General features: G+C 46.4%; 1 protein-coding gene across 1 annotated transcript in view; it reads right to left on the bottom strand.

Moving 5' to 3' along the window:
* The window catches only part of ZMYND10 (zinc finger MYND-type containing 10), a 317,696-nt gene that overhangs the window by 170,485 nt on the left and 120,893 nt on the right, over positions 1 to 26,318 (bottom strand). The window contains exon 3 of the mRNA XM_086936812.1: positions 14,529 to 14,645. Coding sequence (XP_086792938.1) covers positions 14,529 to 14,645 — 117 coding nt within the window. The remainder of the gene's footprint in view (positions 1 to 14,528; positions 14,646 to 26,318) is intronic.

Here is a 26,318-nt window from a genome sequence, read left to right as displayed (position 1 = left end):
AGCAGAGCACTCCTACCCAGTCAACAGATCAGGGCTTGATCCATCACCGTTTTTTAGCTCACTGCACCATCCCAGCTCAGAACCTGGCTACATGCAAATTAGTCTGTCCCTGGCCCAGTGCATCATGGGAACAGGACAGACCAAACTACCAAGCCAATTCTTTTACTGGAAAGGAAACAAGCTTCAGGGGACCGGTTTCTGGCATTACAGCCGTCTTCAGCCCGGCTTGCTTGAATCCTGATGGTGCAGTGAGCAAGGGACTCACATCTGAGCATACCCTTCCACGCTTATGGTGGACAAAACGATTCAGAAAAGGGGGTGGTGATGGACAGAGTATCCGAATTAAGCAGAGCACTCCTACCCAGTCAACAGATCAGGGCTTGATCCATCACCGTTTTTTAGCTCACTGCACCATCCCAGCTCAGAACCTGGCTACATGCAAATTAGTCTGTCCCTGGCCCAGTGCATCATGGGAACAGGGCAGACCAAACTACCAAGCCAATTCTTTTACTGGAAAGGAAACAAGCTTCCGGGGACCAGTTTCTGGCATTACAGCCGTCTTCGGCCCGGCTAGCTTGAATCCTGATGGTGCAGTGAGCAAGGGACTCACATCTGAGCATACCCTTCCACGCTTATGGTGGACAAAACGATTCAGAAAAGGGGGTGGTGATGGCAACAGGAGTGGCGGGCCGGGGAAGGTAAAGGGGACCCGCAACCACAGTGGGTGCGCCCCACAGGTTGACGCACACGGTACCAGCCACGGGGATCAGCGTCCCCAGTTTGGATGGCCAGAGCACATGCCATACTCTGTGGAACGGGGGTGGGACAGAGCATACCCAGGACCCACATCAGAGAACAAGAGGACCGGAGGCTCAGCAGGGTGCCTTCCAATCCCCAACACTGCATCACACCACCCGCACTTGACAAGGCATGCCAGGAGACACGATGGGGAAACCCAGGGCCACGCAAACCTCAACTGTGCCAGAGACGGCACCGGAGAATATGCTGCATCCCAAGACCGGAGTCAAGCTTGCCATGACCCCGCCCGACTCATCCACATGGGACAAGCTGGACAGAGTGTTGGCAGCTATTGAACTTTCCAGGGTGTCTGTGGAGGAGCGGCTTGGCACCCTGATGACCGACATAAACCTTATCATTGACGACCAATGAAAGCTAGCAGACAAGGTACACGAAGGGGGAAGATCGAGGCTGACCTGCAACCCACAGTTAAGGAGCAACAAATAACGATCCGCAATGTCCTGACCCATTGGAAGAGAGCATGGACAACCTGGAGGGATGCTCGAGGCGCTGTAATATCCAGGTGCTGGGGCTGCCAGAAGGTATTTAGGGGTCGGACCCGGTGCAGCACATTGAGGCGTGGGTGAAGTCCTTTACTCCAGCTGACGACCGTTCGGCCTTCTTCTTCACTGAGCGCACCCACAGAGTCCCAGCACGCAGACCCCAGTCTGGAGCCCACCCCGGCCGATGTTGGCGAAATTCCTCCACTTTCGCGACCGGGATCGAGCAGGTCACCTCCGGGTCGAGGACAAACAAGTAAAGATCTTTCCTGATTATGCACGGGCGGTGCAGCAACAGAGTTCACTATTCCTGGAGGTGGAACTACAGCTCAGGGCGAGTAATATCCAGTATTCCCTGCTATTCCCTGCCAGACTCAAAATTATCCACGACGACTCTGCCATATTTTTTAATTGCGCAGAAGAGGTGCAGGACTGGGCGGACCAGCACTGCCCGCAGCTATCCGGGACAGAGGCCGCACTAGGGCAGAGACGTAGGGCACCACGACCCAGGAGACGCAACCCAAACAGAGGGCGGATCGGAGAGAACACAAAGGAACAGAGCCCCACTGTGGGCTCCCCGGATTTGGAACAAATCATGCAGGAGCACCGGGACGCTCTGCGGGCCGTGACAGCACTGCAGGCCTCCCCGTCCTCAGACAACATGGACAGACCCCGCACCTGTTCTCATCGGCAGGAGAGGAGGATAGTGACCAGACTTCGTCTTTGGGGGACTCAATTACGCTACCCCAGACAGCAGATCTCAGAAGTTAATGAACACGCAAGGTCGATGCCACTGAGACGCTGTCCACAGTACCCCACAGCAGATGGATGCAGGGCAGCCCTACTAACAGCTGCTCGGCCCCCTTACAAAACTGCAACTCCCTCAGGTTGCACGTGCAACATCGTCCCGACGCATCCCGGGACCAGACGACGAACATTGATCCTTTACAAGCCCATCCATGGACTAACCTCGCAAGCATGTTCCACCTCCCCATGGTTACTTTTTGACACTCTCTTCCTTCAGTTTGGACGTATCGCTCCCAGCGATAGGTCCCTAGTATTGGGACTGTTTCCTGACCCTAGTTCTTAGATCACCCGCCCCCTGTGGCATGACCTCTTGTTACCTCTCATATATAGGGAGGGGGCACTCACCCACAGCTCCACACCGCTTCGCAGGCAACACCCATTGGCAAGGGATGGGAGGTTGCGCACCCTCGGAGACCCAACACTGCCGCAACACAACCTATCATCCACCATGACACACACAGATTTCACCTTTTTAAGCCCAAATGTATGGGGAATGCACACAGCCAGGAAACGCTATGCGATATATGCATACGTTAAGCGCCAACAAGCGCAAATCATTTCCCTACAAGAGACCCACCAACCTCACTCACGCGGAATTGAGCAAACTTCAGAAGAAATAGCGGGGCACATTCTGCGCCACAACCTACTCCGCCATTGCGCGAGGAACGCTGGTCTTGATTCGGCCCAGAGTTCGCTTTCGCGAAACCTGTAGAAAGGTGGACCCCGAGGGACGCTACGCGCTACTGGAGGGGTTACTAGATGGGCAGTCCATCCTCATAGGTAGCATCACCGCCCCCAACGTAGACCAGGCACCTTTTTGGGGGACCCTGACATGCACCTGGCACGCTTCACATCCTCCCCGTGGATACTAGGAGAGGTTTACAACTGCTCCCTACATCTTGTATTAGATAGATCCTACCCCCCCACCAAACATTCCCCAGCTCACACACACACGGCCGGACTCCACGCTTGGGCTGCTCATTGGTCTTTAACAGATGCATGGCCACACACACACCCAACCACCAAAATCTATTCATTTCATTCTATCCCCCACAACTTGAGAGTTCGTTTAGACCTCTTCATGTGCACACAGTCTATCCTTCCTCGCATTCGTCACTCGGACTACTTGGGTAGGGTCATATTGAATCATGCATGTTGTGAATCTTACTTGGCGCCCACCCACGCCCCAGAACCCTACCTGGCACCTCCCCAAGGACTGCCTTCTAGACCCGGTGTTCCAACGTGAGCAGTCAGAAACCATTTAACACTACTTTGCAGAAAACACGGCACTACGCCAGCTAGATCACTAGAATGGGACGATTTCAAAGTAGTCTTACGGGGAGCATGCATCCGGCAAATTACAGTGGTGAGGCAAACATTAGAGAGGGCGGTACAAACCACAGAACGACCAGTGGCGCAATTATCTAAGGCAGCAGATCAACAGGAGCTCCCTCCCGCGTCACTGGCGGAGGCTAAAACCAAATACAAAGTGGCGTGTGCTGACCTCCGACGGTATAATTTCCGCACATACACCACTAGAGTTCACAATGAAGGGAACCGTGCCGGTGGTACATCTGTTGTTTTCACTGCACCCCATGTACACTTATTTAGATATATTATTACTTCTCCACTTCTCCTTCTCAGTGTAAACCTTTCTCTGCAATCAAACCAATACTTACATAGACAGGAGAGCTGTTAAATCGCCCCAACTAACTCAGATCAGTATAGAGCTGGAAAACCTAGTAAATGTTAACACAAGACCATTGGCCTTGAGCTGTTGATCAATAAAACCCGAGGAACAAGTTATGGCTGAACCCATTCAAAACCAAGATCCTAAAATGCAATGAATAGGAGAAATATAAGCCATCCACTATCTGGCCCTAGGAACTCAGCCCATAGTCAGCAACAAGTGAAGTAATAAACTAGGAGTCTATATCAGATCTAGCAGCATGCCTCTGATAGACAGAAAATCCCTGACAGACGAGAAGGCAGCATACAGGAAACCTATGCAAATTCATTGTACCGTTCTGTGGAATGGTTTCAAATCTCTTGGCCCTTTAAAATGGCATTAAAGACAAAACTTTACTAAGAGACCTTTGAGCTTTAAGCACCACTTCCTGGACCAACCCTACCGCCCTCAACATTTTAGGTCGCACTGTCACAGCACAGCATCAAATTAAAAAGAAAACTATGGTTGTGGAAGACAAAAAAAGTAATTCAGAGCGTAGTTAGGCATAAAGCACGCCCCTTGCGGAAAGGTGATGGGGAAGTGAATATTTGATAACACCCCACCCGTCTCTAGTTTTGCTCTTGTCACCCCTCACCCCAAGAAAGGCACTTCGACCCTTTGACCTCTCCCGGCCTGCACTCCTGCTTGATAGACATCCCCCAATACCTGAGGGACCCCCAGACCACACCAAGCACTCGCCCCCACTCTCCCATAATGCCTTCGCTCCTCTGCTTTTTACCCATCCCACATTTCCTTTGGTCCCACACTGCTCATCGTCTTCTCAACCTCACTGGCTCTCCCCCACACTTAGCCCATTACCCCTTCTTACAGGTTGTCCAAGCAAGAGCAACAATTGGGAAGGCAAGTTACAAAAAATCTGCACTGACAGTGTGTGTGCCTGTCTCTGTGTGCACGTATGTGTCATACCTGTGTGAGTGTGTCTATGTCGGTGTCAAGTGCATGCGTGCATGTCAGTGTGAGCATGTGTGTGCATGCACGCATGTGCAAAACTCTGAGTGCATATGTCAGTGCATGTGTGTGCCTGAATGTCTGCATGTGAGGGTGAGGAGCGAGCATGTTGTCCACTGCCCAAACCGTAAATACTTGCCCCGGCACAACAGTGGAATTCCCTGGCAACAGGTAAGGCACTGGAACAAGGGTGGTAATTCCTGTAAAAATGCAGGCCCTGACATAATGGTTGTAATCCCTCACCACATGCCTCGTCTTGGCACAATGGTGGTCATTTCTGGTAAAACACTGGCCCTGGCACAATGGTGGCATTCATGGGAATATACCAGCACAATGGTAGTTATTATTGGTAAAATGCTGTCCTTAGCATACTTGTGGTAATCTCTGGTGACATGCAGACTCTGGCACATTAGTGGCAATTCCAGGTGACATGCTGGCCCTAGCACAATGGCAGTAATCCCTTGCAACGTTGGCTGAGGCACAATGGTGGTAATCCCCTGTAACATGTTCGCTGTGACACAAGGGTGGTAACATCTGGTAAAATACTGCACCTGGTGGTATTCTCTGTAAAACAATGGCCCTGCCATAATGGTGGTAATCCCCTGTGAAACAATGGCCCTGCCATAATGGTGGTAATCTCCTGTAAAACAATGGCCCTGCCATAATGGTGGTAATTCCCAGTGAAACAGTGGCCCTGCCATAATGGTAGTAATCCCCTGTAAAACAATGGCCCTGCCATAATGGTGGTAATCCCCTGTGAAACAATGGCCCTGCCATAATGGTGGTAATCTCCTTAAAACAATGGCCCTGCCATAATAGTGGTAAACCCCTGTGAAACAAATGGCCCTGCCATAATGGTGGTCATCTCCTGTAAAACAATGGCCCTGCCATAATGGTGGTAATCCCCTGTGAAACAATGGCCCTGCCATAATGGTAGTAATCCCCTGTAAAACAATGGCCCTGCCATAATGGTGGTAATCCCCTGTAAAACAATGGCCCTGCCATAATGGTGGTAATCTCCTGTAAAACAATGGCCATGCCATAATAGTGGTAATCCCCTGTGAAACAAATGGCCCTGCCATAATGGTGGTCATCTCCTGTAAAACAATGGCCCTGCCATAATGGTGGTAATCCCCTGTGAAACAATGGCCCTGCCATAATGGTAGTAATCCCCTATAAAACAATGGCCCTGCCATAATGGTGGTAATCCCCTGTGGAACAATGGCCCTGCCATAATGGTGGTAATCTCCTGTACAACAATGGCCCTGCCATAATGGTGGTAATCCCCTGTGGAACAATGGCCCTGCCAAAATGGTAGTAATCCCCTATAAAACAATGGCCCTGCCATAATGGTGGTAATCTCCTGTAAAACAATGGCCCTGCCATAATGGTGGTAATCCCCTGTGGAACAATGGCCCTGCCAAAATGGTAGTAATCCCCTATAAAACAATGGCCCTGCCATAATGGTGGTAATCTCCTGTAAAACAATGGCCCTGCCATAATGGTGGTAATCCCCTGTAAAACAATGGCCTTGCCATGATGGTGGTAATCCCCTGTAAAACAATGGCCCTGCCATAATGGTGGTAATCCCCTGTGGAACAATGGTCCTGCCAGAATGGTGGTAATTTCCTGTAAAACAATGGCCCTGCCATAATGGTGGTAATCCCCTGTAAAACAATGGCCCTGCCATAATGGTGGTAATCCCCTGTGGAACAATGGCCCTACCAAAATGGTAGTAATCCCCTATAAAACAATGGCCCTGCCATAATGGTGGTAATCTCCTGAAAAACAATCGCCCTGCCATAATGGTGGTAATCCCCTGTAAAACAATGGCCTTGCCATGATGGTGGTAATCCCCTGTAAAACAATGGCCCTGCCATAATGGTGGTAATCCCCTGTGGAACAATGGTCCTGCCATAATGGTGGTAATCCCCTGTGGAACAATGGCCCTGCCATAATGGTGGTAATCCCCTGTAAAACAATGGCCCTGCCATAATGGTGGTAATCCCCTGTAAAACAATGGCCTTGCCATGATGGTGGTAATCCCCTGTAAAACAATGGCCCTGCCATAATGGTGGTAATCCCCTGTGGAACAATGGTCCTGCCAGAATGGTGGTAAACCATTGTAAAAAGTTGGCCCAGACATAATGATGGTAATCCCCAGCAACGTGTTCACTCTGGTAATTCCTCATAAAATGATGGATCTAGCACAATGGTGGTAATCCCTGGCAACATACTGACCCTGACACAAGGGTGTCAATCCCTGGCAATCTATTGGTTTGATGGTGGTACTCCCTAAAATTATGTTGGCCCTGGCACACTGGTGGTATAGTTCCTGACAACTTGATGGTCACAGCACAATGGTGGTGATCCCAATCATGTTGTGGTCAGCAACTGTATGTTGGTGTCAAGGCAAAAATGCAAGTATGTGTGAATACACTGAATTTCAGGGAAGCGAAGTCGAAGAAGCAGTACAAGTGAGCACATGTAACGGGAATCTTAGAGTACATGCTTAGCAAACCTCTCTTAAAACTGAAGACAAACGTCTTTGCCATTTACCGGGTTTTGGGGAGAGGGTTGGATAAGGCAAAACGTAACGCATTTGTAAATCTTTTATGTTTTGGGGACGGGCTCTTTCATTTTATATTTCAGCAAATACTAGATTGTTGTTAATTCCTTCACGTAAATGACTAAACTACACTTTAAACAGACCCTTATTCTCGGATGTACTATGTTGTTATTCCTTTCCTTCTTGAAGAGCAATTGGCAACATGTTGGCATTTTATTTAACAAATAATGGATGCTATCCCATTGCTCACCTCAAATGAACAGTTTTACAACCTTTAGACTCCTTGCACACCGTTCCATTCATCATGCACCTAGCTTTTCGACATAAATTACAAGCTTCAATAGCTCTCATCATACCTTGTTCAAGGTACGATAAATGCTATATCTTTGAGGTTCTGTTCTTACTACACTGAAGACTGCAAATAATTTAAACAAGCATTTACAATGCAATGGTCTCGGCATTGTTAAAGTTAGAGCCATTGCCATTGCTCATGACATTATTTTTATTTATGTTTTTGTTTTGAAAACATAAATAAATGACTGTCATTTACAATGCCAATAGCGTAATCACTCGCAAATGCGAGACCTATTGCATTTGCACCCACACAGAGCCACCCACACAAAGCCACCCACACAGACATACAGAGCCGCCCACACAGAGTCATTCACATAGAGCCACCCACACACACACACAGCCACCTACACAGAGCCACACACACGCACCCACACACACAGAGCCACCCACACAGAGCCACCCACGCACAGACAGACAGAGCCACCCACGCACACACAGACAGACAGAGCCACCCACGCACACACAGACAGAGCCACCCACGCACACACAGACAGAGCCACCCACGCACACACAGACAGACAGAGCCACCCACGCACACACAGACAGAGCCAACCACGCACACACACAGACAGAGCCACCCACGCACACACAGACAGAGCCACCTACGCACAGACAGAGGCACCCATGCACACACAGACAGACCGAGCCACCCACGCACACACAGACCGAGCCACCCACGCACACACAGAGAGACACAGCCACCCACTTGCACACACAGACAGACAGAGCCACCCACACACAGACAGACAGCCAGACAGACAGAGCCACCCATGCACACACAGTGCTAGGACACCGTTAGCACTTGCACGGTTATAGCACTTTTTTGCTATGGTGGGCGGGGGTGGGCCAACAAGTACAGCAGATGAAAGGCAGAAGGGAGTAAGCAACATGACGGATGGCAGATGGGGGAAGGCAATATCAAGTAAAGCAGGAAGAGGGCAGAAGTGATGGGAATAGCATCACAACACAGGAGGAGAGTGGAACAAGGCAATAAAGCTAAGGGGATGGCTGGGGTACTGATGAGAACTGCCAATTTAGCAGCTCGCTCTTGCAGGAGTAAAGGATTTAGATGGAATGTGACCCTTTAACTGTTCAGATTTCAGGGAGACAGCTCCTATCAGCAAACAAGAAAAAAAAACAACAGACTCAATACCTTCCCTGGATGTTTTCTAAACTCCCCTCTCTCTTATTTTTCACAAATATTGCCATGCACGGTACACGTTACACACATGAATTGTATAAGCAGATCAACCAACGGTCCCACCTGCCAGCCACTGCAAAAGAAACAGGAGATAGGTAAATAAATAAAACCTGAAAGGTCCTACATTGTTAACGGTTTCAGCAGTTTCCAAATAACCGTGTTCACCTAACACCCCCGCCCGCGCCCATTGCTCACTTCGGTGCACGAACTGGTAAGAAATTGCCCTTTTATTTGCCACGTATAGCATTCCTTTGAGTGAGAAGGTGACCTGTGGCCATTAAAGCGTTAATCCTACATACGTGCCTCTTGAACAACTCCGGCAGGCAGATGATAACAACTGTTGTAGTGATCTCAGTAGGTAACACCGAGTGCTGGGCTTGGCTTGTGCACCGGCTCTAAGAGCAAGCTAGACCCTTGGCTCTGGTTCCCTCTGTACATTTGTTGACACGCCCACCTCCAGAAGGAGCCATGGGGTGGGTTTCATTTCATACTGCCATCTCAGCTGTTCGGTCCATTTGGTTGGTGTACTGAATTATGCAGATCGATGGTCCCCATGTTCTTGAATCCCATAAAACATGCAACCAGTTAAACCTGCCCCAAAAGCTCTCGACAGGCAATTTAAACCTCGTTATTGAACCCGCAGGAGATGCTATGTCACCTCTGGTTAACCCCACACCGTCACATCTGCTGTGGGCCACAGTCGCCTGCTTTAGTGCCACTGAGTTCTCGCGAGTCGCTAGCTTGGTCTTTATGTTACAGAACTAATACAGAGCCGCACAGCCATTAGCTCGCTAATGTCTCCGGCCTCCTACAAACTGACGCTAATTTATCAAGAAAAGGCAGCTGAGAGCCCTGTGCATGCGCGCTGTGTTGTCCCCGGCGGCCGCTTCATCCCAGATATGTGACTATCATTTTTTTTTCTGCACCCAATGCCTGTTAAGCCTCTGAATTAGTATGTCGAGGCTAATCTATACCCCACACCCATGGAAATGGGGATCCTGTGTGGCTTTGGAGGGACAGAGCGCTCTGCATGCTTTCTCACTGCACATCTCCGTGGGAGACACGTCCATGCGCAAGGACTGGACTCCCTGTGAGGGCAGACGGTGAGGGAAAGCTGCAAGAGAAGAGTGAAATGCAGAAATGCTTCCAATAGACAACCAGCAACAGGAAGGAGGGGGCCGCTCAAGGTTAGGGCAACCAAAAACGGAGCATGTCAGCAAAGCGAAGCTTTTAGCAGCGCTGCGCGCTGGTATGCAGACTCCCCCTGCATTCCAGCAGGCGCGCGTCGCGATCCGGGCTGCATTACCACTGTGGAGACAAGACCTGGCCGCGTGCACAACGTTATCCTATGGGGAAACGCTGCGCGCGGCCAGGTCTTGTCTCACTTCGGTGTTCTCAGACTGCTGAGACGCCGACAATAGTTCTCTGGCGAGAACGCGCTTTCAGCGCGTTATAGCCGAGACCTAAAAAGGGCGGCAAGATAAGTGTTACACCTTCATCTACTCAACCACACCTTACCAGTCTTCCAAGCACACCACTTGGTATTAAGGACCGAATTCTCTGCTTTGCTAATAGGGTAATCTAGTAAAGAGCCCAATCTTCATCCAATTAAAACCGCCTCATAGAACAGAACCATCCACTAAATACTGGCACAACCAGTGACCGTCAGTAACTTAAAGAAGAAATATATTTGTTGAACCATCTACTCTGCACAAGCAAAAATGCATATCTTTGAGCTTGCAAAAACACAAAAAACATTCAAGACCACCTTTAAGTCAAGAAGACGGTCAAGATCTTAGTCTTGTCCAGATAATGATGATGATTTTACGAATGTTGCTGATGGAAGGGGGATATTCACAAGGTGAGGAATCCACTGGCAGATGTATCTATCAGAAAACAAATTTGCCTCAAGAATTGTCAGTACAAACACCTGCCAAATTTCCCCACTCTAGCTTCTCTACATAGATCTATGTTTGCAGCAAAATAACAATAGTAGACCCTCACAATCATGTGCAATACAATACACAACACACAACAATATACAACAAAAGACATCCCTTTGAAAGGTGTAAACAGCTGGCTGAGTATTTTCATGACAAAATAATTACAATCCAAGCAAGCTGGGAGAATATTACTCAGATAGCAGGAAACCTTGTCGATGTAGCTGGTCCAAACAGAAGTATTCAGGAGGCACCCACTTTACCTATCTTCCTACATATTCCCATGGATGAATCTCTAATGGCCATTAAGGGACTGAAATCAGGGTCCCCGTTGATCCTTGCCCACCCAGCCTACTCACTAAAGTGGCTCTGGCTATCAATCCTGTGGTAAACAAAGCCCTACAGGAATCACTGTAATTCGGAACCGTACACACTAGATGGAAACAATCCTATTCTTACTTAAAAAGCATACAGCTGATCCCAAAGTTCTAGCCAACTATAGACCGATCTCTCTTCTTCCATCGTTCTCAAAAATCCTAGAAAAGCATGCTAACTCACAGATCTCGAGTTACCTTGAAAATAACAAACTCCTCCACCCTAGTCAGTCGGGTTTCAGAGTCAGTTGTAGCACTGAAACAGCTCTGTTAGAAGTAATTGACCACATGAAAGGCACGCTAGACAGTGGGGCATGGCTGTTTTGATTTTGTTAGATTTATCTACTGCTTTTGACACTGCTCCCCATGAAAGATTGTTGGCCTGCCTTCAGGCTATTGGGATTGAAGACCTAGCCCTGAAGCAGCTGACTTCCTGTCTAAACAATAGTAGTCCAGAAGTGTGGATTCCTCTGTGCTCATCCCCAGTTCAGGAAATAGATGTAGGAATCCCCCAGGGGTAGGCACTGAGACCCACATTATTCAAAGCCTATCTTACACCCCTAGCCATGTTGGCAGATGCTCTGGGGGTGAAAGTAATATTATACGGAGAGGGCACTCAGCTACTTTTTACCTGTGAAAAGGGAGAGGAGTTTGATGGAAGGGCCATTAAGTCCTGCCTTTCCAATGTGTTTAATTGACTATGATATCGCCCACTAAAATGCAACCCAGATAAAACTGAGATTGTGTTTTTTGGTAACTCCTCATCTGAGGTGTGGTGGACTTGGTGGCTGCAAGACATTGATCCCCCAGGTACAAAACAAAGCACTGCCTGGAACCCAACCAAGCGGGATTCCGCCAGGCACACTCTACCGAGGCGGTGATCCTCGCCGTGCAGAATACTCTAAGGACCAATGCCGACAATGGAATTCACCAAGCCCTCGTACTTCTTGACCTGTCGGCCGCGTTCGACACTGTGGATCATACTAATCTATTACACCGTGTCGAACAAGCCGGCCTCAGCGGCGCGGCCCTCGCTTGGATTAAGTCCTTCCTGACGGATAGATCCCAGGCTGGAAAGCTGGAGAACTTTACAGCACCCATACTCCCCACCACCTGCGGTGTCCCACAGGGCTCCTCATTGTCTCCCCTTCTTTTTAATTTATATCTTAAACCCCTACTGCACTCCCTGAAATACAGAAAAGTCATTATTTATAACTATGCAGACGATTTTCAGCTGGTATTCCCCCTCAACTCTCCGGATTCCATCGAGGAATTCCAAAAGACCATGCTGCACATTCAGAGCTGGATGGATCGGAACCACCTTAAACTGAATCCAGGAAAGACTGAGCTGGTACTCCCTAGCAACAACGCACTCAGTTGGGGCCCCCACTTCTGGCCACCCTCTATGGGCACACCCCCCATCTCCCTCCCAGTCGGTAAAAAGCCTGGGGGTCACTCTCTGTGCCGACCTCTCACTGAAAACCCAGGCCGGAACAGTGATCTCCTCCTGTTTCTTTCAGCTAAGAAAGATTAAGAAAATCGCCCATCTGCTGACCCATTCCGCTCTAATCCAGGTAGTACTCGCATTGGTTCTCTCGCGATTAGACTTTTCCAACTCCATCTACCTGGGCCTTCCCCTCGTCATCGCCAAACGCCTGCAGACTGTTCAAAATCAAGCGGCCAGATTAATATTCAAGAGCAATCGCAGGAAGTCAGCCAAACCTTTGCTGGCCTCCCTCCACTGGCTCCCCATAGCCCATCGGATTACCTTTAAGACAGGCTGCATAATTTTCAAGGCCCTCCACGGAAAAAGCCCCAGGTTCGTCAATCAACTCATAAACAAATATGAACCGACCCGAGACCTTCGTTCTACCCATCTGTCCCTTCTCACGGTGCCGACATTCAAAAAGAAACGACTTGGCGGATCCTGTTTCGCATGCCTCGCCCCAAAAACCTGGAACTCATTGCCCTTGTCTATCCGGAACTGTACTAAACTGACAGAGTTCAGGAGAGCGTTGAAGACCTGGCTATTCAAACAAGCGCACAGTTAGAGCACTGTTCCATCTGTCTCTTCATTTACCATCTATCAACTGTTTCTTCAGCGCCATGAAACCCCTGGGTGACCGTGCGCTTAACAAATTCCGTATAAGATAAGATAAGAAAACTGGGAATTAAAATTGACAATTCACGGTCTTTCATCTTCAAATTCAGACATTGGTGGGCTCCTGTTTCGGGATCCTACGCTCTCTGAAAAAATGTTTTTCTTTTTTGTCAGTGGGAACTAGGAAAATCGTGGTCCAAGCCCTGAAGCTTGACTATAGGAGTGCTCTCTATTTAGGCCTCCCAGACTATCCTCTCAGCCGTTTACAGGTAGTCCAGAATGCGGCATACAGAATAATTCTAAATCTTGCTCCAAGAACGCACATGACCCCGCACTTGAGGGCGCTTCCCTGGTAGCCCATCAGAAAGAGGTTTCTTTTCAAGACATTGGTCCTGGTACATAAAGCCCTCCACGAGAAGGGAGCTGTGTACATGAGGAGGAGGATATGTGCGTATGCCCCCCACGGGGATCTGCGATCCTCACACAGCTTTTAGCTAGGTTTCTGAAAATTAGCCAGGCCAGAACTGGGGGTGGGGATCTTTCTCATTTCACGGTTCAAACACATGGAATAAACTCTCTAGTAAAATCTGTGCCATATCAGAGCTTCCTGTTTTAGGAAACATATAGAAACCTGGCTGTTTCGACTAACTGAATAAGATGATCATTTTTTGCGGCTGGCCGGCTGTCCCATGTTCAACGCCGGGACACTCTTTGGAGTATTTTTGCGCACTATGCCAATGCCTTTTCATTCATTCATTCATTCATTCATTCATTCAGGCATTCTTACGAGAAGTGTGGCTCAATGGTTAGAGCGGCAGACCCTGATGCAGAGGTCTGGCCCGGGACCAGGGTTCAATTCCCCGCCTCGGCGGGTCTTGGGCTCAAAAATTTCACGGACCTGATAATTCTCGCCTCGGTGCCTATTCCAATCATTGAGTCCCACTCTGCAACTCTGGGCAATAGCTTGCTTAATCTCCACAACGGCCCCCACAACGCTAAGGATGCCTGGCCTCCACCTTGGGGGTGCCCAGGAGTGGACGCCTCACAGGGAAAGCCAGGATGGGTTCCACAGCGGTATTCGTACAAGCGCCTTGAGACCCTTGCGGGTGAGTAGTGCGCTATACAAGTATCAATTTACATTTTTACATTTTTCTTTACAAAGACCATAAGGCCGTTTTGTACTCACCACCATGTAGATGGGGAAGGTGCTTTGTGGATGAAAGTCCTCCAATTTGCACAGCACAGGGAATACCTTCTGTTTCCAGACTTCCACACTTATCAGTTCATGAATTAAAATAGGAATCTAAATACAAAAAAAATGTTTGTCCTTCATTATTAACATTTATTACCAATAATTTAAAAAGGAGATCAACATAATTTTATTCATCAGAACAACACAACTATGTAGGTCATATATCAGTATCCAATAGGATTGTACACAGACCAATTCAATCCTCCAATTTCTGAACCTCCAACATGAATTTTGTTATGACTACATAACTTATACCAATACAGAATAAACCCTTCATCCCCTAGCACCCACAAATCCAGAGAGAAAGCAAAGGAGGGAGTGTGGCTTAACGGCAAGAGCGGCTGACTTTGAAGCTGGGGAACCAGGTTCGAGTCTGGAGGGAGGCTCAAACATCCTGTGATTCTGGTCAAATCACTTAATCTCCCAAGAACTCTGATACCTTCGGGTCGAGTTCGCGCTATATAAAACTATTAAAAAAAAAAGTAGGAGTAGAGAGAAGAAAGGTTATAACTATGTCATCGCCAACAATCCCAATGAAGGGCAAAAAAGGAACAACTTCTCGCTGCTAATACAGACCATGAACAAATGTGAACACTAGCATTCTGAAGGAGGAATCAAAAGGAACATCGGGGACATGGCCAAGGTGTGAAAAGAGTAGGTTGCAGAGCTCTATTGGTCCTTTCCAATGTGACTGGGTCAACATTTAAAGCTCCCCCAGAGGCTTGAAAAAACATAAGTAAAAGATGCCAAATATGGATCTTTTAAGCAAGAACCCTGACTTCATATTTTTACAAGAAACCTATCTACTTCAAATTGTATACCCAGTGAAAGGTGACACACTCCATGTAATCTGGAATATTTCCCCACATGCCCTGTTGCCTGTATGGCTATACAGAGGCAATACTTCCTATATTCTAAACGTCGGTCATTGGTGTTCAATTTTAGAGTGTTATCATAGGACGGTGTCCTCACTCTGTCCCCTTGTTAGGATCATTATTGATGAAACTCGGGTAAATTGAGCACCATACAGACAACTGGGCACCTGGGCAAATATTGCAGATCACGTGGAGTGAGTCACCTTTCACTTGGAGTACGATTTTTAAGTTCATAAAAAGTTTATTAGGACAAAGGAATTACAACAATGTGCAGAATATAAAAACAATGAAGGCAGTAGGTTCATATACAATGTAACAAGTAGGTTTAGAAAATAAAGAGAATATAAACATAACAAATAAGAAATGCAGATACGGTCAAAAATAATGATAACATAAGCAATATTGTACAAAAGAAGGTATAAATAGAAATATAAATTAACACAGAAGAAGTTATGGAGGTTTAGTAACTTCTTGCTGCAGAGGTCTAGGGGTAGTGGAGCATTTAGCATGAGCGTCAATGAATAAAATTAATGGAGCCCATAAATCAGAGCGGTTGGATGCCAAATGTGATGGATATACAAATGTAGTGTCTAGCCGGTGATTGTAACAGACCGCATACCACCATGCTTGATATGAGAGCTTAGTGAAATCCTTCCAGTTTCTCGTTATTTGCTGGAAAGCTACTGCTATTAGGAGGTCAATTATTTTGACATTAAAGTTAGAATGTTCCCAGATGGAGGATATGCTACCTAAAAAAATATGCAATGTAGAAAAGGGATGTGTGGACTGAAAAATCAAGTTTAGTTGATTCCACACCTTTTCCCAAAAAGGGCTAACAAATTTACAATTAAAGAGTAAATGGAATAAATCAGCATGTTGGGCCGAACAGGACCAGCATTCATGTGAGACATCAGCGTGGAATGAGTGGAGAGTAAGAGGGGAGAATAGCAGTCTATTATATATAAAGAAGAGCGTTTGCGTCGTGTTTGCAGCCCTGGAAGATTTCCTAAGTTTAAGCCAAATTTTATCCCAGACATCGACATTCCAGGAGGTGTCAAAGTCTTTTTCCCACAGTAATTCTGTCTGAGTTTTGTCTCTAGGAGTGGATGAGGTATGTAAAAACTGTAAATGGTAGAAGCTTTAGAATGAGCAAGCAACAGAGAATGCAGTTTAACAGTATGAGTAGAATCAATAGAGCTGTTTAAAGGAGGTGGTCTAAAAGTCAGGGAGGCAGATTGGATAGCTTGTATTAGGAGGGAATATTTAGAGCAAAAAGATGAGGGAAAATCAAAAATAATACAAGCCTGTGCAAAGGGTAGAATTAAATCCCGATTATATAATTGATTGACCCAAATCAGTCCACGTTGTCTCCAGGTTTTCCAATAGAAAGGTTTATTGTTAATTAAGATGTGTGAATTATGCCATATGGGAGAATTAAGAAAAGATGAGGAAGGTGTAGATGGAATGAGTTTAGAAGTAAGTTTAAGTATAGGAGTGGAAACGGATTGCGGTTTGCGTGTAAAAGATAGGTATTCCTGAAAGGAGAAGGGAGAAATGAAAGATCGTTCTAATGTAGTCCAGAGAGGGCAAGGTTCAGAAGGGTCAGAGGGCCATCGCGACGATTGAGTCAGCATGAATGATTTATGATAACACGAGAAGTCCGGGAAGTTTGTCCCACCTTCCGATTTAGGACGAATCAATTTACGAATAGACATGCTGGACTTCTTATGTCCCCATAAAAAAGAGGATAAAATAGAGTTTATTTTTCTAATATGCTTGAGAGGGAGAGACAATGGGATATTTGAAATTGTATATAAGACTATGGGAGAGAGCATCATTGTTATGGTATCTAAACGACCCCACCAAGATAAGTATAGTGGATGCCACTTTGACATTAAAGAAGATAATCTTTGTGTACAATTATCCATGCAACGCGATACTGTCCCCGCCACGGTTGAGGTAAAGTGTAGACCTAAATATTTGATAAATTGAGGCCTCCATGAAAAACCCGAAATAGCAAAATCAGCACTAAAAGTATATTTTGTCAAGGGCAGAATTTCACATTTGTCTTTATTCAGTTTGTAGCCAGAAACAGACGCAAAGGATTGCACCTCTTCTAAAAAGGCAGGAATAGAGGATTGGGGGGGGGGAGTAATCAAATCAAATCAAATTTATTTATTATGTTTTGGCTCTCAAAGAGGGCCACATAAAATATACAATAAACAACAACAAATATACAAGAAATCAAAATGTTTGAGGAACAAGCTTCAATCCACAATAGATACACACAAAAAGATCATCTACCAAAGGTCGGACAGGCAAAACATCTCCAGGTACATATTAATAAATGGCTAAAAATCCTTTAAAAAAGTTAAAAATATGGAAACAGAACATTTCGTTCGGAGGGCAATAAAGTGCATGAAGAAAGTCCTTTAAAGTGACAATGCCAAGGCGGAGACAAATTACTTTTAACCATCGATTGCGCAAATTACGGAGCATGGGACAAATTAATAGAACATGCATACAGTCCTGGGTGCTCAATTTACATAAATTGCACAAAGCAGAGGAGCCATACCATTTGGATAACAGTAGATTTAGTGGAATTAAATCATAACGTAACAAAAACCAAAATCTACGAATACCATGCGGTAGATTCCATAAAGCATAGGGTTGTGGCCGCTTCAACATATAAGAAGTAATGAGAGGTTCCACGTTCCTTTTATCACCAATTGACTTTTTATCAGAGAGAAAACAAAACTCCCACGATGCCTCCTTTAGGACAAGTTTTAACTGTAAGGGAGAATAGGAGAACAGAACACTTTCATCTAGTTTAAGTAGCGTTACAGCCCTTCTAAAGTTACTTACAAGTTTAGAGAACTCTTTGAAATTGCCCAATAGTTCACTTCTAAGGAGGGCTCGCATGGTCCCTACTCCCGCTCTAGCCAAACTGGCCACCCATCTTATTAAGGCACATAGACCCTGTACCCAGGTACTCCTGAGTCCAAAGTCAAGCCTGCAAGCGGCTAGTGGGCAAGCAGTGTTTAGAGCAGAAAGTGATCTTAAGAGTTTCCCCTCAATCTTGTGGCAAAAGTCCCAGTTTTTCACCTCTATTAGTTCAATACCATACAAAATAGTTGCGGGAATTTTTGCTCTAAAAACCTCCAGAAGACTGGAAAAATGCCTTTTCCCCGTTGCCTGGTATAGAGACTTTAAACCATTGCCATGGGCAAGAGCCTTGCGGGTGCAATGCTCTATATGGAGCTTCTCACTCAAACTAGCCGTAAATATTTTTCCCAAAAAAGTATAGGAGTTTACGACCTCCAATCTATGTCCCCCGATAGCCCAACCGTAGTTTATAGAGCGGCACTTCTTCTTACCAGCTATACACATCACTTTACTTTTGGTAATGTTAATCTTCATGCGATGACCTACAGCGAAAGCATGAAGAGCCTGTAGCCGATTCGCAAGACCCTTAGGAGTCAAGTCGAGGATAAGGACATCGTCGGCATACATCAGGCAGGATATTGGAGTCCCTCCCACCATCGGGGCAATCCCCTCACTGGCAGACACAGCGGCGGGAAGGTCAGCCGTATATAAGGAGAACAAAAGGGGAGCCAATAAGCAGCCTTGTTTAAGGCCATTCAGAGATGGAATTTGGGCAGAAAGCCCCCTTTCGCCCCCCATTAAAACCCTGCACCAGGTCTCAGTATGTAGAGACCGAACCAACTCCAACAGGAGGGTAGGGACTCCAAGCATCGCCAATTTTCTCCACAGCGTTCCGCGATCTACTTTGTCGAACGCTGTGGAGAAATCAATAAAAGCGGCATACACCACCCCTCCTCTCACCTGGACGTATTTATCTGTGATCACATGAAGGGCGGTGAGATTATCTAGCGTACCATGGTCCCTACGAAAGCCGGTCTGTTCGAACGGCAAAATATTGCCCTCCTCGACCCAATCGGAAAGGGAAATAAGAAGACATTTCGCAAAGACCTTTCCGATGGAGTCGAGGAGCGCAATCAGGCGGTAATTGCTGGGGCTATCCCTTGTACCTTTCTTAAAAATGGGGACCAGAATGCTTCCCCTCCAAGATGCAGGTACAGTTTTGGAGAGATGACAGGCCTTAAACAGGGGATACAGGATTTTACTCCATCTTAAAGGATCTTGTTTAAGGACCGTCATGGGGAGTTCGTCCGGGCCCATTGCCCCAGAAGGACGCATATTTTTTATAGCCATCTCGATTTCTTTTTCTGAGGGGTAAAATACAGGGTCTTCAGGTGCGGCATATATGGAGTTATCATCACCTGTAATCCCATTCCCTGCATAGAGCTCCCGGATATAGGAGGTCCAAACCTCTTCCGCTATAGGAATGGGGGAGGGACTTCGGCGCGTACCACACCCCTTCCCAATTATTGCCCAGAAATCTTTAATTTTACCATGTACAACAGATTCCCTCAGATTAATCCAGACATTGTCCTCCCTTTCCTTTTTAATTTTTTGCTTGAGTCTGCTTCTCTTTCTTCTTAACCTTGCAATTTCTTTCCCACGTTCCAAGACTCTGTCTAAGTACTGTTCGCGGACTAGTTTATTTATTTCCCTATTCAGAATGCGCAATGTATTAGGGACCACTTCCCCTTTCCTAGGGGGTACAGATTTTTTTGCGTAAAGTATAATATTTCGCATAAATTCTTCAAAGTAAACTAATTCGCTGCCATTCCACTCATTTATTACCATTAGGTTATCGGACAAAAAGTCCTGTACCCCATTAATAGCGGCGGAATTCCAATGGCACCTTCCAGAAGAAACATGGAAGGTAGCATCGTTGCCATTGAGTGACCAAGACATAGTATTCAAAGGATTTAAAGACATTGTTAAGAACAATATACTATGATCGCTGAGGGACGTGGGAATAATCTTAACCCCTTCGAGGCTATTGACGAGCTGGGCTCGTCATCGCGCTTACCTGTCCAGCGCGGATGACAAGGCCAGCTCGTCACGTAACGCGGTAATTTCGAATTTGCCGCGCACAGCGGGAAAAGCCGCCGCAGCGATGCGGTTAAGGTCCTGAATATAAGGAAACAGACCGTAGTCTGCGATAGCATAGTCCAAAATAGACGACCCAAAGGGGGATTTATGAGTATAATTAGCGGGTATGTCAGACGGAAATCTTCCGTTTAAAATAAGACCATCACCAGTCGCTAATTCTTTTAACAAGATCTTCCCTCTTTTGTTTGTCACCAACTTATCGGGAAAAAGCGTCTGAGGAACAAAATGCACCTCTTCCTTAACTTTATTCCTGAAGAGTTTCAGACTAGCATTCGAGATTTTACAATTCAAGTCACCTACAAGCAAGATTTCCGGAGGTGATGGGGTGTTTTTAATCTGTTCAATATATCGGAAAACCTGCTGCAGACTGGCATTAAAGCACTCCTCTGGGGGTATATACACATTAAAAATTACAATAGGAAACTTTATACCATTATGGAACAAATTTTCAATGGTTATTGTGTGGAAAAGTCTACTTGTATCAATATAGTGGGAGAATCTCCATTGCAGTTTATTTGACAATAAGCAAGCAATCCCCCCCCTGGCATGCCCTTTCTTAGAGGGAGCAGCAGGTACTTCCAAGACATAAAAATCTTTTGGTGGCGCTAACATATCAATGCACCATGTTTCCTGAATACACAATACGTCAGCACCCAGAGAAGATAAGAGAGCAAATTTCTCTGGGCTACTGTGAATCCCAGCCGCATTCCAGGAAATTATTTTTAATGAGGTGTTAAAGATGATGGAACAATTTGGGGTTAACCTTTGTTTTTGTTGATAGTGCACTGTGGAGCCAATTCCACCGATTATTGTCATCTATAAGAGAGGAATTCTGGGTTAGCGGAAGTGGCTTCACGTGCGAAACGGAGCGTTTTCCCCCAGAGACCCAAATTTTTAGGTCTCTAAGGGGAGAGGCTGCCCCGTTTCGCTCGCCACCCCCAAACACCTTTTCAGACAAAAGATTTGTCTTGCCTGGGTCAGAAATAGGGAGAATGTCAATACCTAAGCGCTGAAAGTTCTCAGCTTGTTCTAGTATCAAATTTACTATAATAGGCGAGTAAAATTTCACCTGTATACTCAATACCCTACCTCCACCCAACAGAGATACCAATTCTATGTCCCTGGATTGAATATGATAGAGACTTTCAATCTCGCTAAAACGTTTGAGAAGCCAAACTCTGTTTAACAATAGGTCCGTATCAAATAAAGGTAAAAAGTCTAACACAAGCACATCCACCGGGGCCTTAGAGTTGTTTTGAGGCCGGACAGGAGGGCAGCGATTTTCAGACTCTAGCGCTACAGTGAAAGGGGGGGCCAAAGGATTAAGAGCCCCAGATGGATATGAAATTGGTGCTCCTGATGCGGTCCGTAGGGGAGAGCATGGGAGAGAACCCCCCGTTTGAGGTGTAACTTCCTGTGGCATAGGTGGACATCGCTCATTTTCCCCCTTTACAGAGGTCGATGTAGATAAGTTCAAATCAGTGTCCACCTTTAGGGAAGTAGAAGAGGGCTCCACATCAATTTCTTCATTCTCCCTTGCCGCTGAAATATTTTGGAAGATGATCCGGCGCTGCTTTTTCTTTCTGTATTTTCGAATCGGTTTCCTCTTGTTCCCTTTATTATTTTTATGTTTACCATTTTTTTCCTTGCCTTCCTTTACCTCCGGTTTATCATCCGGGAGTTCTTTACCGTTCTCAGGCATGAAAATAGGAAATAACTCCTGGGCCACTTTGGGGCCAGACGGAGGTTTGTCATCTTCCTCAATCTCCAGAGCTGAGATCTTAATACAATTGGGAGCTGCAGTTAAAGGCATATCAATATGTGATTCCAAAGTCGGAGTGACAACCTTCATATCAAGTTCCCCTCTGGAATCTCTGGTTTTCCCCTTGGGCAGGCTGAGTTCAGACCTGGAGGGGGAAGCACTCCTCATATCAGGCGATTTTTGCAGCAGTGTCTTTAGAATTTGGGTGACCGATTCCAAGATACAGTCCGAGCTGCCTACAAATTTCCCCAGAAGAAATAAGATTGAGGCTAGGAGTTGTTCCAGAGCGATCATAGACTCTGAGATCGGTTTTTCACGTGCTTCCTCGGGGCAACGGGTACCCAAAAGATTAAGGTCAGGGCTCCTTGAAACATTTAACAGGTCAGACATTTCATGGCCATTTAACGAAGGGGTGCTACTATACAACAGTAACCCAGAAGGGGTGGCTCCCCCTGAGGACTTAAACTGGTCCAGAGTCTCCACTTTAGCTGGACTTACGTAGCGTCCACAGAGTTCCAGGTCGATCGATAATGCAGACAAGTCACCCCCCGGCCTATCATTCAGAGGGGATTGAGGCATCGGGGATATATGCACAGGTTCACCTGCGGCCATCACCTTCCCCTCTAAAGAATCCCGCGAGGGAGACCCCGCCGCCATTGATTGTAAGACCGCTGGCTGCGCCAGAGGCAGTCGAGGGTCTGTGGAGGCTGGTAAATGGGCATCCTGGGCTTTAATATCAGAGATTTCTGGAGCAGCAATTTTAGCTTTTTTTACAGCAGATAGGTCCCAGAGTTCAAGGAGTTGGCATTGACCCTTCAACGGTGGGTTGTTCATGGACTTATTTCTTGTGCGGGTAGTGACTAATTTTCTGCCAGATTTTTCTCCCACTACCCTTCCGGAGCGTAAAATTTTTGACATCTTCAGTACGATTTTCCACAAAACAAACTTAATCAAAGTGTTCAACCTCCGGAGGAGAATATACAGTGAGTGTTTAAAATTACGTAAAAAGTAAAAGTTACGTAATCCTGGAGAGGCGGCAATCCCTGTCCGGCAAAGGTATTATGGAGTAAGGTGTATTGATGTCAATACATGATTCGTCCTCAAACAAGCAGGATTAAAAGCAAGTTCATATAAGCGAATATTGAGAGAAAATAACCGGGCCCAGCCCAGCCTACCTCGGCCACTGAGGGCCACAGAGGGCCCGCCCTTTCCCCGGGCTTAGCCCGGCGTCCCGCAAGCGTCCCGCTTAGCGTGGAGGGTGTGTCCTAAATAGAAGGAGCAGGAGCGGGAAGAGACTCCAGGTGCGCTCCGGTCTTCACGCGCTGAAGCCTGGGTCTCGCAGTCCCGGTCCCCGTCAACAGCCTCAGATACAATCAGGAGGGATCCTGCTTATCTCCTTTTCCTCCGTAAATGCGGGCAATGCAAAGTCAAGCAGAATCACGGCAAGCAAGAACAGCTGCGAGCGGCTCCCGCGGAGCGGGGGCCGCGAGCTGTAAATAGGTGAGGCAGCGAATCTGGGTAGAGCAGGCAGCCAGCAAACAGGGCGGAGCAGGGGCGGGAAGAGACTCCAGGTGCGCTCCGGTCTTCACGCGCTGAAGCCTGGGTCTCGCAGTCCCGGTCCCCGTCAACAGCCTCAGATACAATCAGGAGAGATCCTGCTTATCTCCTTTTCCTCCGTAAATGCGGGCAATGCAAAGTCAAGCAGAATCACGGCAAGCAAGAACAGCTGCGAGCGGCTCCCGCGGAGCGGGGGCCGCGAGCTGTAAATAGGTGAGGCAGCGAATCTGGGTAGAGCAGGCAGCCAGCAAACAGGGCGGAGCAGGGGCGGGAAGAGACTCCAGGTGCGCTCCGGTCTTCACGCGCTGAAGCCTGGGTCTCGCAGTCCCGGTCCCCGTCAACAGCCTCAGATACAATCAGGAGAGATCCTGCTTATCTCCTTTTCCTCCGTAAATGCGGGCAATGCAAAGTCAAGCAGAATCACGGCAAGCAAGAACAGCTGCGAGCGGCAATCAGAAATGTCATCAATATTATTTATACAAAGATGTGGAAAGTATGTTATTTTAATGCTGCAACGTTGTAGAACTGATGGAACAAAATTAAAAACTTTAATTATAAATTTTGTAGCTGGTCAATGTTCAATATCAGGAAGAACTTTTAAAGCTGTTGCTATTATTTTTAATGATGGACCATCTACCACATCTGGACATATGTAACAAACGAGGACCCCCTGATAAAGGTAAATTTCCTGGGTCAGGGCAAACAATTTAAGAAAAATAACGCACCGAGGCAAAAGCAAATATACTGGCAAAGTTCAAGTGACAACAAATTAGATTTTAATACGTGGGGGAGCACACATTTGGTGGAAAGAGCAACATAATAAGCTAAAAGATACCTTACCTATGGTGGGGAGTAAGGAAAGTTCTTGTTATATGATTAAATATAATTATAATTATGAATGGTGTTTTATTACTGTAGGTACACAGATGGTGTGTCTACGTAAAGAGCAAGTTTTGCCATTATTAAGTCCCCTATCAGCTAGTGATAAGACGAGGAGGGAACATTATTAGGACTTTCGTTAGGGATCTGTATCCTAATGACTGCCAACGACCTTACAGGGCGGCAATCGAGGGCAGAAATGTGTTGATACAGCAGACAGGGTATTGGTGATGTTACTTTCCCATATACCCCTATTACTTTTCCTTTTAATCCTGCCTAGTGGGAGCCACAATAAAGGTCTTGGATACACACTTAGATGGTTTTAGATTTTTCTCTGCATTACGGATCCCTAGCTGTCAAATTCTTTCTTCTCTATACTCTTTATTTTTCCTTGTGCTCCTACCTGGATGTTGGTCTGCATCATGTTGTCGCAGCGGCCCTAGGATGAAGCATGCCACTCACTGAGGGGGTGAGGGCAGTATTTACAACCCTTTGGGATTCCCAAATTGGTTCTTTACCTTCAGAGGTAACTCTGACACTATAATTTCAAGCCCCCTTCCTAGGGTCTGTTTATTGTTTTTTCTTTCCCTTTTTCCTTCCAACCATTCTTGGACTAGCGGGCCCACTTTTACAGTGGGGGATGTATTGTAGTATTCATTACCCCCAAGTAGACAAACTTCTTGTTTAGTGAGTTGTATAAGCGAGACCTAACCATGTTCCAGGCAACACACTTAGACCTTTGCAACCAGGATAACTTTGCTAGATGTTGGGGACAACACAGCTGCTCCTTGTTATATAGTATATGTGCCAGATAAATATGCATATATTGATACAAAGCTCCATTGATTTTACACTGCTACAAAAACAGAGGACCCGAATGGTCGATACTTAATGTTAATGAGCCTTCTTAACAATAGGAAAACCGTACTAACTAATAAATACTACCCCCTAAAAGTAGACAAGCCTGAAAACGTCAGCACAATCTTCAACATACTCTTATGAACTGAAATTGAATTAATAGTCTGAGCAGGTTACTTCAACCTAGTCCTTAATCGCAAACTTGACAGTTACCGTGGCATGGGTGCATGCAATCCATGGGTGGGGGAAATTATCCATGAAGCAGGTCTGCTAGATCTGGTAAATGTATAGAGATGTCACCGTGGAGAGGAAAGGAAGTACTCCTTTTAGTGTACACCACAACATAATGTCACGCATAGATTATTGGCTAGTTACACAAGCCGGGACTCCCTGGGTATCGGATATTGTTAATTACTGTGGACATTATCACACCACTCACCTGTGACGATGGTACCAATGTTGCCCTGCCCTGAGATGAGACAATTTAGCTGGAGATTTCCTACAGACTCCCTCTTAGACCCTGTTTTTCATGATGAGCTGCACTCCTCAATACTGGAATTCTTCATGCATAACCTAGTGTCTGCAGCTAAATATACCACATTATTACGAAGCATTTAAGGTCTACATAAAAGGAGTGGTTAACTGCACACAGTTTGGGACACATTTAAAATGAAGGTCTGTGGTATAATTAGGATCAACAAGATCGACTGTGGCAGTAAGGCAAGGCTTATTCGATAATAATCTCTC

This window comes from Lissotriton vulgaris, chromosome 9 (genome assembly GCF_964263255.1).
Source record: "Lissotriton vulgaris chromosome 9, aLisVul1.2, whole genome shotgun sequence".
Classification (NCBI taxonomy): domain Eukaryota; kingdom Metazoa; phylum Chordata; class Amphibia; order Caudata; family Salamandridae; genus Lissotriton; species Lissotriton vulgaris.
This window is presented reverse-complemented; position numbering and strand designations above follow the sequence as displayed.